General features: G+C 39.9%; 2 protein-coding genes across 2 annotated transcripts in view; both read right to left on the bottom strand.

Annotated features, from left to right (window-relative positions):
• Window positions 1-2,644: 2,644 nt before the first annotated feature.
• On the bottom strand, window positions 2,645-6,002 carry Pcdhb14 (protocadherin beta 14). The gene has a single exon (XM_013349605.2). The coding sequence runs from the start codon at window positions 5,789-5,791 to the stop codon at window positions 3,392-3,394; it is 2,400 nt and encodes a 799-aa protein (XP_013205059.1). The 5' UTR covers window positions 5,792-6,002; the 3' UTR covers window positions 2,645-3,391.
• Window positions 6,003-13,230: 7,228 nt separating this feature from the next.
• The window catches only part of LOC106143980 (protocadherin beta-18-like), an 11,986-nt gene continuing 10,625 nt past the window's right edge, over window positions 13,231-14,591 (bottom strand). The window contains exon 3 of the mRNA XM_026783574.1: window positions 13,231-14,584. Within this exon, the coding sequence (XP_026639375.1) occupies window positions 14,354-14,584 (231 nt within the window). The 3' untranslated portion in view covers window positions 13,231-14,353. The remainder of the gene's footprint in view (window positions 14,585-14,591) is intronic.

Here is a 14,591-nt window from a genome sequence, read left to right as displayed (position 1 = left end):
GAGAGAGAGAGAGAGAGAGAGAGAGGAAAAAGAAAACCTCATCTCTCCCTTTGTACATCTGTTAAAGCTTTTACTCTGTTCTGTGTTTACTTTTCCTTTTTTTGTTGAAGTTCTTAAAATGTGTAGCCCAGGCTGACCTCAAACTTGTGCCCCTCCTGCCTCTGCCTCCTTAGACAATCCAACCAGTGTGTGCCACCACAGCTGGTATGCCTGCCTGTGTTTTTAATCATCTCCTCTTGTATTTTCATTGTATTAACTTTTTGAGTTACAGAATGTATGATTGTATTGAGTATCTTTTTTTGTGAATAAATATTGTGATTTTATTGTCTTATTCTGTTTCAAAATTTGATTTCTGATTAATGTGTTTTACATACGGAAGCTTAATTTTGTTCTTATCAAATATGTCATATTGGTGTTGGCATGTCTGTCTGCATGTGGACATGTGCACGGCAGAGGTCAGAAGAGGGAGTCAGTTTCCTGGGAGCTAGAGTTACAGTTGAGCAGCCAGAGATGGGTGGTGGGCATGGAATTCCTATTCATAATGCCTGAGCCAATCTCTCTAGCACCCATCTATCATATTTCACAGATGTTTTTGTTACCCATACATTTTCACGTTTAACTTCTATTTCAATTAACATGCTTAGTGTATTGTAGATTGCCTAATGATACTAATTTTACATTCTTTTAAGTTATTTCAGCACTGTTTTTTCCTCGTGCCTCTCATTCTTGGCTTCATGTTTCCTAGGGTATGCAGAGTATTAAAAATACCAAGCAATAGGGTGAGCAATCTATGCTTAGGGAATAATTTATTTTCCCTATTTACCTGCATTTGATGTTATCGGTACCTAGCATTACTGCTACAGTGATAGCTAATTAAACTTAAGGCTAAAAAGTCAAGTTCAAGGCTAAAATTCCACACAAGGGCTGGTGCATTTCCAGTTTGCTTTTATCTCACAAATGTTGCCCTTAAGGAACCATACTGACTAATAGGAAGGGCGACTGTAAATGGCTCAGTTTGTTAGAGTTTGGTTTCAGTTGTATAAACCATTGACATGAAGGCTTGAATTTCCCAAGAGTCTACATGGTCCCAGGAAAATATACACTTTGTAATTATCTCTTTCTCTACATTTCAACAATAAATTTGAGAGGATATATACTAGTGTCTTTGGGGGGGGGGTTCAAGACGGGCTTCTCTGTGTAGTCCTGGCTGTCCTGGAACTCATTCTTACCAGGCTGGCTTCACACTCACAGAGATCTGCCTGCCCCTGCCTCCCTAGTGTTGGGATTAAAGGTGTGCACCACCACTGTCCAGGGTATATACAAGTGTCTTAATAGCTAATTGTTTCCTGTGAATGCAGATGCTAACATAATGTTAGCCATATATCCACACTACATAGTAGCTACTAGCAGCTCCTCTACTGAATTGTACATCTACAGATTTGAGACCTTATAATTTAAAATATAAACAGGCATTTATCAGTTATACAGATTTATTTTTTATGGCTATCTGAGGGAGACCACAAAGTATTAATAATATTTTAAAGTTACTTTTTTGTGCATGCCAAAAATTGAGCATCTAAAGTGCACACATACCCACATTTACTCTTTTCTCTAGGAGCTGAGAGTGAAGCCAAGGTTTTGTACCACCCGCTGGGCCCACACAACTAGACATTGTACTTCACAGTTCATTTTTTAAGATCATAGGGAGTCCTTTAGAAATAGAGTCTCAGTCTGTTGCTGAGGCTGGTATTTAAGGCACTACAGAGCATGGTTGTTCTGCCATGTCATGTCCATGTCATAAGTCCTGCCAACTTATGACAGCCTCCTGCCTCAGAGCCTCAAGTGTGAAGATTCCAACCCTAATTCTCCATTCTGCTTCTTTGTAATTTTTGAGAATGTGTCTCACGGAGCTCAGGCTGGCTTCACACTCCAGGCTCTTACGTGCCTCAATTATAAATATATGCTGGTATATCAGGCTCAGTTTCCTTCTTTATTTATTTTTTAAGGAAAATTATTACTGTGTAGCTTAAAACAATCTTGAATTGATTATTCTCCACCCCCAGTTGCTTGAGTTAAAGACTTGTTCTTCCCTATTAGGCTTATATTATTTCTATTAATGGTTAGGAAAAGTAAATCTAAGTCATTTTAACAGTTTAAAACCTTAATTTCAGGAGACAAAAAGATAGCTCAGAAGTTAAGAGGACTGGCTGCGCTTAAAGAGGACCCAAATTCAATCTTCAGGACCAATTTGGAAGTTTGCAACTGTCTATTATTCCAGTTGCAGGGGATCAGACATTCTCACTGAGACAGACATACATACAGGCAAAATACTAATTCACACAAAATAAAAAATAAATTACATTAAAAATATTTAATTCCCAGGAAGGTCTTTTCTTTAATTTCTTTATTGTGTATACAGTGTTCTGCCTGCATGTATGCCTGCAGGTCAGAAGAGAGCACCAGATCTTATTACGAATGGTTGTGAGCCACCATGTGGTTGCTGGGAATTGAACTCAGGACCTCTGAGCCATCTCTCCAGTCCTCCTAGGAAGTTTTTATACTGTTTTCTTCTGGTAAGAGACCACTTTACTTAGAATAAGATTATGAACTTATTATCTGCTTTAGCAATAAATGATAAAGAGTACCATGAATTTTAACCAAGCAAACGTGTATTTAAAAACAAGCAACAGCAGTATCAAGACCTAGAATATTTTGAGAATTAGAAGAAGCGATTAGAAAATAGATAAAGAAAAATTACTTGAACAATCAGTATTTAATGCAGGGCACACGGACAGAAATCAGTTCATGAAAACATGAGTACACAAAGTCCTCCATGACTGGATACAGAGAGGCAGCATTTAAAAAAAATCTTTTATGATAAAGTAATCTGACAAAGAATACTAATAGTTCAATATAATTTCTACCCAGATGCAGCAGCATTTAACATCCCTGCTCGCTGGATTTTATTGTATATGGGAATAACTCCCTTATGTGGCGGCATTGGCCCCTTTTTGGTTCCCTCCTCCACTTCCTCCCTCGCTTCCTTTTGTTGCAGATCCACCCAGAACTGCCTGCCTTGGACCCCAGCAGGCACAGTAACCACCAGCTCAACACATTTACTCTCAATACTTCAGTCAGCATCTCCATTTCTGTGTCTGGCTTAACAAACCGTAGAACCGTTAACATAAAACTCCGACAAAATAAACAAAAAGTGAAGATTGTTTCTATACATCCTAAACCCCGTAACGATCTTTAAAGCAACTGTGAGAGATACATGTGAAATGAAAACGCATGCAACATCAATAAAACCCTAAAATCCATTGCAGATTAGGAAAAAGAATCACCTGCAATTTGACAATGAAGGTAAAATGTTCAGAGTTTAAAGGAGATTTTATTGGATATTAAACCCAAGACTATTGTGAAAGTTCTCCTTTTCCTGCACATTAGAACCAGCATCGTGGAGTTGAAGACTGGGGATGGCTGGCTTCAGGAATTTGAACTCATTAGTCCCAGTACCTTCAGTCAGACATACCTCATACTGGTAGGTCTGGGACAGAGTCCCCGTGCCGCTGATGTCCACCAGATGGCCAGGAAAGTGTCCCTCAGGCACAGAGTAGTCACCCAGAGTGGACGCCCTGGCCCTCCTGCACATCCTCACCCCCACGAACAGAAGCACAGACAAGAGAAAGAGCGAAGACACAGACGCCAAGGCGATAACCAGGTACAGCGTGAGCGCATCCTCTTCCTGGGTGGAGTCGCGCGCCACCTCAGGCAGAGGCAGGTAGGGCTGAGAGAAGCCATCCACCAGGAGCACATGCAGAGTGACACTGGCAGACCGCGGAGGATCGCCATTGTCCTTGACCAGCAGCAGCAGCCTGTGCTTGGGAGCATCGCGCTCACTCAGCAGCCTGGAGGTGCGCACCTCGCCATTGTGAGCCCACACGCTGAACAGTCCTGGCTCTGTGGCCTTGAGCAGCTGGAACGACAGCCAGGCGTTCTGGCCAGAGTCAGGGTCCACAGCCACCACCTTGGTGACCAGGTAGCCAGGTTCAGCCGCCCTGGGCAGCAGCTCTGTGAAGGGCGCAGAAGCATTCTGCAGTGGGTAGAGCACGAAGGGCGCATTGTCGTTGGCGTCCAGCACCTGCACGCGCACCAGCGCCTGACTACTGAGAGCGGGCAAGCCTTGGTCTGTGACGCTCACTTGAAACTCGAAGGTCTGCAGGGCCTCATAGTCCAGCGCTCTGAGCGCGAACAGCTGCCCATTGTCGGCATTGATGGAGATGAGCGAGGAGAGGTCCAGCTGTGGGTCGTGGGTGGGCAGCAGCGAGTAGGTGATGTGGGCATTGGAGCCTGAGTCTGAGTCTGTGGCGCTGATGGTGCCTATGTGCAGGGCGGGGCTGTTGTTCTCCTCAACAAAGAGTGTGTAGGAGCTTTGTGTGAAGGCGGGGGCGTTGTCGTTGACATCAGACACCTGCACTGTTATGGTGTGCTGGGTTGTGAGCCTGGGTGTGCCCATGTCGGTGACTGTGATGGTGATGTTGTACTCAGATCTGCTCTCTCTGTCCAGTGCTTTTTCAGAAAGGAGGGTGAAAAAGTTCTTGAAGGTGGGTTTCAGGATAAATGGAAGGTCGTCCTGAATAGAGCAAAGGATCCTTCCATTGTCCCCAGAATCTTGATCTCGGACACTGAAAAGAGCGACCAGGGTCTCTGAAGCATTCTCTGGAACTGTCTTTGTAATCGACGATATGGTCACTTCCGGTGCGTTGTCGTTTATATCCAATACTTTAACTAAAAGAGTGCATTTTGCTGAAAGACCTCCACCATCTGTTGCTTGGATATCGACAGAGTGGGATTGTATTACTTCAAAATCCAGTAATGATCTCAAGTTGACTTCCCCAGATGTTGGGTTGATTTTAAAGGTTTTTCTAATGCCTTCTGATGCATGCAAAAATGAATATGATATTTTTCCATAATTTCCTATATCTAAATCTGTAGCAGTAATAGCAATAATACTGGAACCAACGGGGGTGTCCTCTGGGACCTGCACCTCATAGAAACTCTGAGCAAACTCAGGAGCGTTGTCATTGATGTCCATGACCTTTATGAGAACCGATGTCGTCCCAGACCTGGGTGGAGACCCACCATCCAGGGCTGTAAGTGTCAGTCTAAGCACGGATTCTGCCTCATGATCCAAAGCTCTGTCTAGAACCAGCTCCGGATACATCTTTCCATCACCGCTGTCATGAATTTTAACATAGAAATGAGAATTGGGGCTAATGGTGTAGTCCTGGAGACCGTTGCTTCCTACATCCAGATCTTGTGCGTTCTCAATTAAAAACGTGGCTCCGATCATTGCACTTTCTGGTATTTTAATAGATATTTCCTTGTCCAGGAATGTGGGGGAGTGATCATTTATATCCCTGACATGCAGTTCAGCTCGATAAAACTGTAAAGGGTTTTCCAATACCACCTGAAAAGGCAGCACGCAGGGCTGCGAGGAGCCACACAGCTCTTCCCTGTCCAGTCTCTCACTCACCAGCATATCTCCGGTCAGCAAATTAAGGTGTAAACGCTTTTTATTATCATCCGACACTACTCTGGCCTCCCTGGAGGACAGCTCCGCTACTCCCAGCCCCAGATCTTTTGCCAGGTTAGCCACAAAAGAGCCAATTTCTGTTTCCTCTGCTACAGAATAGTGCAAAGATTCAGTACTTGCCCTAGACAATCCCAGCAAAACAAAGAAAACCAAGACTTGCCTTTTCTGTAGAATCATCATCCTTCTGGTTCCCATAGTTCCTTCAGGCAATCTCTTTTGTTGCAAAAATTAAATTTGGTTCCAATTTTGATAGAGGAATTCCCGATTTTTCTATTGAAAATCCCTTGACAGCTCTGTCGGTAAAGCTCCTGTAATACCTCCCTTCTCAACGGATTGGCTGTTCCCTGGTCCTCTGAATAGTGGAGCCCACAGGGCTAAGCACTGTTTCATCTTATCCTATAGCGCCACCAAGTGTCTCTGTGAAGTTTTTCATTTAATATTTATCTCCTAAAATTTTGTGAATATATCTATGTAGATTATTTAAAAGCGAATTTCACACAGACTATTTTTATCTTTAAATATTCATTAACTATTTCTAATTAGCAAGGTCTTTTACAAACATAATTACAGTATCGTTATCATAATCTATGTATTTAGGCATAATTTTTGGTTATAACTTATAACTCAGTTGTTTGGCCTCTTCCAATTTTCTACAAAATGTCTCTTGTTGTTGGCCTGATTGGATTATAACTGAAACAAAATCCATATTCTCCATGAAATCATTAGTTCTTAGAATGTTCAATTCAAAAAGACCCACCAAAGTGCCCCCAAATAAATAAATGATAATTATTTCAAGGCAATACTTTAATGGTTACAAATATTTACCTCCTCTCTGGTAAATAATTGTTGGTGTGAGTCCATAATATAATTGGTAACACCACTACATTTTACACACACACACGAATCTGGAAAAATACAGAGCATACTACTTTTGTCAGTAATTAACTTAGTTTAAGTCATGGGAGTATTAGACTTCTTAATTTTACACTTAAAATAGCAGGGTGTATGTAGTGGTGCATGCCATTAATCCCAGTACTCCAGAGGCAGGGTCAAGGGGATCTGTAAGAGTTTGAGGTTAGTCTGGTCTACATAGTGAGCTCCATGCCAGGGAAAGCTATGCAGGGAGACATTGTCTGAAAACACACACACACACACACACACACACACACACACGACGATATAATACACATAAGATGATCTTTTTGTAGAACTTGATGGCTAGAAGAATTGATAAGCTAATAATTAAGATATAACAACTCATAGGTAAAGAATAGTAGAAGCATCTAGAAAAGATAAGTAACTATGACCTAGGAGATAAATACTATTTAGGAACATAGATTCTGGATCCAATATGTCAACATTAGAATCCTGGTACTGTCACTACCTACAGACCTGTACAAACTCTGTACCTTTGTTTCCCTACCTATTAAAAATAGGATGCTGATAGCTTTACGTCCCAGGATCATTACCATAGAAACTAATGAGTTGGCATTTTAAAAAAACCACAAAGAATTAACTAAATGTTAAGAGGATAATTAAAATATAGGGAGTCCACTCAGTAGTGGTGTGAGTGTGTGGTAGCTTATTAAGACTCTGGTTCAATCTCTCACTCTAAAGCAGTAAGATTGTAAAAATAAAATAAATCACAACATAACCTCAAACATTTTATTTGTATGGAGTATGCAAGGCTTTCCCTTTTTATTAGGCATTGGGAATTATAAGTAATCTAGGGATAATTTACAGTATATAAGTGGGTGTGTGTAGGTCATGGACAAGGGCTACTCTTATTGGAAAACAATAGGCATTTGTCAATTTTGGTAGACACAGAACACTATAACCTATGTTCACTTACAGAAAAAAATGAAAATAAGTAACTTCTTCAAAACAAAAAAGATCTAGATTCCCAAATAATTCTCTGAAATTCAAACGGAATTTCAAGGAAGTTAGGAAGAGTGGAAAATACTCTCAAGTCAAGAAAAAAGTAAGTATTAAAATTGTCTATTGTATTTAAGGCAGAATTTGTGGATTACCCTGATAGGTGTCTATTAAAACACACCACTCTTTTACATGCACTCACTTGTATGGTACGGTGGCTTGAGTGGAAATGCCTGCCAAGGACTCTTATGTTGAACACTTCGTCTCCAGCTGGTGGAATTATTTGGGAAGGATTAGGAAGTGTAGCCCTGTTAGAGAAGGAATGTCACTTGAGGCAGACTTTGACATTTTAAAGAGCTTATGACTTTCTTATAGTTTTCTTTCTGTCTCCTCTTGTAGATCAAGATGTGAGCTCTCAGCTACTCCTGAGACTCATGGACTCTAACACTCTGAAAAAATAAGCCCCAAGTTAAGCACTTCTAAAAAATTAGTTGCCTTGGTCATATGTTTTATCACAGCAATAGAAGACTAACTAAGATATATGGCAACTGAGTTGATATGCCTGCCTGAGACTCCTTGGTAGTTTGGTTTGACCTTGGCAATTTCACAGACAGTTGGAGAGCAGAATTTTTGTTTGTGACTTTCTTATCTGGGACAGAAGAGGTCTAAATGACCATCTTTTCCCCAAGTCATCTAGAACATAGGTATGATAGGGAGAAGTTATAAACATACAGACTATTAATTTTCCATAGGAAATGTTGAAGCCATCATTTGGAGTGAAGTCTGGTTCTAGAAAGGCCATGAAAAGGGCAAAGCTGCTCTAGTTACATAGCCATTTGTGTTGGCACAGTCACATGAAAGAGAAGGACTTTTGCAAAGCATTGTATATTACATTTATTTGATATGGTAATATAACATTATTTAATGCATACATACATTTTTATGACAATAAAAATGGCATTTTCAGTAGAATGGTTGCAAGAAAAATGAAACTGCCCTTGGTTAGGAAGTTTGAGGGATGAGGAAGCAAAGAAGGGCAGGAAATGAAGTCAAGAAATCTATAAACAAAAAAGATTTTAAACAGCTGATGAAATATATAGACCCAGTTTTTTAAAGAATGGAGAATCTTGAACATATTTTTTTTTGGTTTTTTCGAGACAGGGTTTCTTTGTGGCTTTGGAGCCTGTCCTGGAACTAGCTCTGTAGACCAGGCTGGTCTCGAACTCACAGAGATCTGCCTGCCTCTGCCTCCCGAGTGCTGGGATTAAAGGCGTGCGCCACCATCGCCCGGCTCTTGAACATATTTTTGATGATGGTGTTTAGTATTTACTATAAAGGAAGAAAATTAAAATGCCAAAAAGATAATCAATGCAGAAGCCTCAGAGGTCAGTTAAAGACTGTATCCAGAACACAAAAAGGAATTGGACTTGGTGGGAAGCCAACCCAGAATAAGAAAACTATGGCATATTCTGCCAAGGTGTAGACTTGTGTCTTAATTAGGGTTTCTATTGATGAAATGAAACACCATGACCAAAAATCAAGTTGTGGAGGAAAGGGTTTATTCAGCATATGTTTCCACATTGCTGTCCCTTACCAAAGGAAGTCAGCACAGGACCTCAGACAGGGCAGGATTCTGGAAGCAGGAGCTGGTGCAGAGGCCATGGAGAAGTTCTGCTTACTGGTTTGCTTCCCCTGGCTTGCTCAGTCTGCTTTCTTATAGAACCCAGGACCACTAGCCCATCTATGGCACCATCCACCATGGACTGGGTCCTTCCTCATTGATCGCTAAATGAGAAAACATCTTACAGCTGGTTCTCCTGGAGGCATTTCCTCAATTGAGGCTCCTTCTTCTCTGATGACCCTAGTGTGTGTCAAGTTGACACAAAACCAGCAGGTAAAATGTGGTACAGGGAACTAGAATAATTAACATCTGACAGGTTCTCTTTTTATCATTAAGGTTCACAAGGAAAGTTCATCTGTTGAGTAACTGAGTGAGAGAATTAACTTAAGATAATCAAGCTTTAAGTAGTTGTAGACACAGAAAAAAGATTAGGAAAATCATAAAGGAATTTCTTGGCCTTAAATATGAACACACTTCAAATATTTATTTTTAATTGTGTGTGTGTGTGTGTGTGTGTGTGCGTGCGTGCGTGCGTGCGCGCGCGCACACAAATGCAGGTACCTGTGGAGGCCAGAAGAGGGCAGCTGGAGTTACAATAGATTGTGAGCTGTTTGGATGTATGTTCTGGGAATGAAATCAGGTTCTTAGTGTGAGCAACTACTTAACCACTGCACCATCTCTCCAGGTCCCTCAATATAGTTTTTATATGAAAATTTATATGGCAGTGGTGTTAATAACTTCAATGCTTTTGTTTTAGGATACTGTAACCCAGGTATACTAGAGAAGAAAGAAAATAATTTCATCGGTAATAAGTGGAGTTCTTTCAAGTTGTTTTAGTGAGGAAAATTGAACAAGGTAATTGGGGATGAGAGAGAAAGAATGTGAGTGTGAGCACTAAATGAGGGAGTTGGTTGGATAAGAAGGAAATGTAGAGCAGGAACAGGACATGGTTGATGTACTTACTGTAGCTGTGCCATGTAGAGGAGGCTATGACAAGGTCAAAGGCATGATAGGAGTAGATAGGAGAAGATTTAAAGGCAAATCACTTGCTGTTCCCAGAGGGAGATACCCAGGAACTATACTACAGGGAGGGCAGTCCTTGGTGGAGAAGGGCAGCATATGGCCTGACTGGTGAAGACTGGACAATAGATAAAGAGCTGGGGCCTGGATGACCATGGTTTTGATTAAATAGTACACTGGACCACGAAATGGAGGCCAGATTGCCAGTTAAAAAGATGGTAGCAGTCCTTATAAGTTTAAATGCCCTAATAACACAAGTCCTTTACTTCCAGTACTTCTTGTCAATCAGAAATCAAACTGTCAATTGGCTTTTATTGTTGAGATTTTTCAAGAAAATTCATTTTTAGAGATTGGATTTTTTTACAGGTATTTCTAATCAACTTTCCTCCATTGGCTATGAGAAAAGTTTCTTAGTTACTTATAGTTTATAGGAGTCATCTATTACAAAATTGACCGGCACGGCTTGATTTGAATGCACCGTGCTAAATTTAACTATAACAGGAATATTTGAAGATTGAGAAAAAAAATTTGGCTTTAGCAAAACATTTTAGAAGATTGATTGGTTACTCATATACAAGCATGAGAGCTCCAAAAAGTTTGGTAACTCTCCACTAGAGCGAGGAAACACAAAATTCTGCCCAGAAATATGGAGATATTGAGGCTTATGTATCTGGAAAAGCCTGACAAAAGGTCGGTACCTAGACCACCAGTTGTGTCTGTAGGGTTCTTCTGCCTTGGCAGTTTGAATTTCTCTTTACAGTTTTATCATCATGGATAAGAAAAGATCCAGCTTGCTTGGAACCCTAGTTTTCAAGAGCCGTTCTCCATTCTTCATCTTGGTTGAGATAGAGACACCATTGAAATTGCACAAATTTTCAGAATTGTGCAGCTCTTACAATTATTTCTAATTTTAAATGCTTCATTATCCCCCATATAAATTGCACCCAGCTAGTCTCTGCTCCTACACATTCCCCCAACCTTAGACAACCACCAAAACACTTTCTCCATAGATTTGTCTGTTCTCATTATTTTGTATAAACAATTATAAAATAAGTGATTTTTAAAAATAACAGTTTTTTCATTCGGCATAATATTTTTGAGAGAGCACTACACCATAACCAGTAGACTGCCAAAGAACATAAAAATTAACACCATATTTTTGAGATTTCCTATGGTGATGTGCTGACTAGTTTATGTCAACTTGACACAGGCTAGAGTCATTGGAGAAAAGGGAGCCTCAGTTGAGAAAACGGTTGCTTAAGATAGGTCTGTAGACAAGCCTGTAGAGAATTTTCTCAATTAGTGATTGAAGTGGTAGGGCCCAGCCCATTGAGGGTAGGGCCACTTTTGGGCTGGTGATCCTGGATTCTATAAGAAAGCATGTTGAACAAGCTTTGGAGAGAAACCCAGTGTTGTAGGATATTTGAACACTGTGTGAAGATGCATTGCTTTGATTGGTGTAATAAAAAGCTGAATGATAAATAGCTAGGTACAAGGTATAGGTGGAACCCTGGCCAAAGAGAAAACTTTGGGAAGAAGAAAGGCAGAGTCGCTAGCCAGAGACAGAGAGGAAACAGGAGGTGTAAAATGGAAGAGAGGTAATGTCAGGTGGCAGATGTAGATTATTATAAATAGGTTAATTTAAGTTATAAGAGCTAGTTGAGATAAGCCTAAGCTAAAAGCCAAGCTTTCATAATTAATAATAAGTTTCCTTGTCATTGTGCTTGGGCTGTCGTCCTGATGAGAAAGAACTACTACGACCCAGTAAGCAGCACTCCTCCATGGCCTCTGTTCCAGCTCCTGCCCTGACTTCAATGATGAACAGTGATGAAGAAGCCAAAGGTGTATGAACCCTTTCTTCCCTAAGCTGCTTTGGTCATGGTGTTTCATCACAGCAATAATAACCCTAAACGGAGACACTGTTTATCATATTTCACTCATTTTATTTCTCATTAAAATAATTTCATTATATGGAAATGCCACATTTGGCTTATCTATTAATCAGTTGATAGTTATATGGGGTGTTTCATTTTTTTAGCATTATGTTCAACACTAATTACATTATGGACATTTGTTCATAAGTGGTTTTGCATAGATAGATATATGTTATTTCTTTTAGATAAGTATATAGGAATTGAATTTCTGAGGAATAGAATGTTTATATATTTGATATTTTGAAAAACTGACAAGCTGCTTTCCAAAACAATGTACCATTTTTTAAATTTACAGCACCAGTATTCCATTTTCCCCACATTCTGTCAGCACTCATTATAGTCTTGTCTGGCTTTTTTCCTATAGCTACTCTGGCATTCATGAAGTAACTATTTTCAGTATTTTTACTTATGTAATATGTGTATCTTGTCTGGCATGCTATAATGTTTTAAGTGATCCTCCAACTCTTCTCCACTCAGTACCACAATGACAGGAGGTAATCTTAACACTTGATTTGACTTACTGCTCTTCAGCGAGTTCTCTCTATAAAGAAGCTTCCATTTAAAGGCAAGAGAACATGCTTCAACTTCTACTTCCTAAAGTAGGAACTTAAATTTAACTAGCCTGTATCCACATTTTTAAATATTTATTTATTTATTATGTATACAGCATTACTTCCATGTATGCGTGCAGGCCAGAAGAGGGCACCAGACCTCATTACAGATGGTTGTGAGCCACCATATGGTTGCTGGGAATTGAACTCAGGACCTTTTGACTACATGCAAAGATTACATAGTTCAATGGACTGATAATGAAATGACTAGCTTCCAAAAAGGATAAACACTGGGTTGTCTTAGATTTTGGAGGGATTTTAATGAACTAAAATTAGTTAACTAATATACAGTGCTAAATATCTTCACGAGGAAGTTGACTCTAGTCTATGGGACTGGAAGAGTCATTACTTAGTTCTTCCCCCATTCTTACCATCATGCCTTACTGTCTTTCTCTTCCACGATGACCCATTTTCTCACGGCATTTTCCTACTTCTATACATACAGACTACTTTAGGCTTTTTGGAAAACTTCATCTCCCAACCTTTACATTTTTTTCCTGTAATGTTATCCGACCATTAATGGCAAGAACATTAATTAAGGCTGGTCCTTCTCAACACAAGATAAAACTCCCTTCTGTGTTGGTTGAGTTTAATTTTTTTAAAAATTAGAACCTAAATAGTAATCTCTTGAAACTACACATATATAACACTTTTATACATCCAAAAAAAGTGGTCACCAAACTTTTGGCTGGTACTCCTTAGTAGAGTTTGGGACCTACTTGGTGTCTTGTGACCATATCAGAAAGTTTAAGCGATAGAATAATATAGGAAATTTCAAGCTCACAAATAGACTAAGTACAGAGCACAAAATATTTCTTTCTTCTAGGTTTGAATGTTGGAAAATTCACGCAGCATAACTTTACATGTGAATCAGCACTCAGTAATGCTTGTTTATTTCAGGAAGAAAATAATCAAAATTATATATTATCTCACAAGCTTGTTTTCTCCTATCCAAACTACTGTTTGGGTACTTGTGTACACCTGACTTACATTCTGACCTTTGACATTAGTAAGACATTAGTAAAATTAAGGCCTCATATTCCAGGATTCTCTAAGTGGCCACAGTATTCATGTGCCTCCCCAGTCACCTTCCAGAACGCATACGGCAGAGTTATTAAGATTATCACTGTCCCCGCTTGTTTATTCTGTGCTGTCATTTATCTGGGAACCTATCACTGAGCCATCCCCAGACCCACTATAGGCTCCTTTTTAACGGGCCTAATGGTTGGATCACAGTATAGATTTTCCAATATATCAATATACTGAACAGTAACAAACCTTCAAACATAACATCTAAACTAGAGTGGTTTTAAAATAAACTTACTTGAAAATAGCATCCACAATAATAAGCCTCAAGAAAAAGTACGAAAAGAGAGTGAAGGAAAGATAACGCCTGAAGGTTTCAACCACTTTTGAAGTGGTTTGTTTATTTCATCGAAGCAAAGCGGAGGTAAAAGTACAGCTGGGAAAGACAGATGGAGTGGTTTTGTGTGGTTTAAGGAAGTGAATTGTTTTACCAGTTAGGATATCCTACAGAATAGGCCACAGTTTAAACATTACCATCTAATTACAAGTACTGATATAAAATGAGAAAAGGGAGGGACATAACTAAATGCAAACACTAGGAGATTTGAAGATCATGCAAATTGGGAGAAATACATATTGTTTTGGGATAGTTATAAAATGAAATATAGCATCAGCTGCTGTCACTAAATAACCCAAAACTATTGCGTAAAGTGGGACTTTCCTTCATGTCTTTCCTGGGGAACTGGAGTGGTAGATTGGGAGAAACTGGCTTCAGGAATTTGAACTCATTTGTGCCAGTGCCTCCCATTAGACATACCTCATACTGGTAGCTCTGTGACAAGGTCCCCGCCCCACTGACATCCACCAGGTGGCCAGGAAAGGGTCCATCAGACACAGAACAGCCACCC

Source organism: Microtus ochrogaster, chromosome 18, assembly GCF_000317375.1.
Source record: "Microtus ochrogaster isolate Prairie Vole_2 chromosome 18, MicOch1.0, whole genome shotgun sequence".
Classification (NCBI taxonomy): domain Eukaryota; kingdom Metazoa; phylum Chordata; class Mammalia; order Rodentia; family Cricetidae; genus Microtus; species Microtus ochrogaster.
This window is presented reverse-complemented; position numbering and strand designations above follow the sequence as displayed.

Coding starts and splice junctions, on each gene's coding strand:
- Pcdhb14 (XM_013349605.2), bottom strand. CDS start 5,791: ATGGGAACCAGAAGGATGATGATTCTACAGAAAAGGCAAGTCTTGGTT.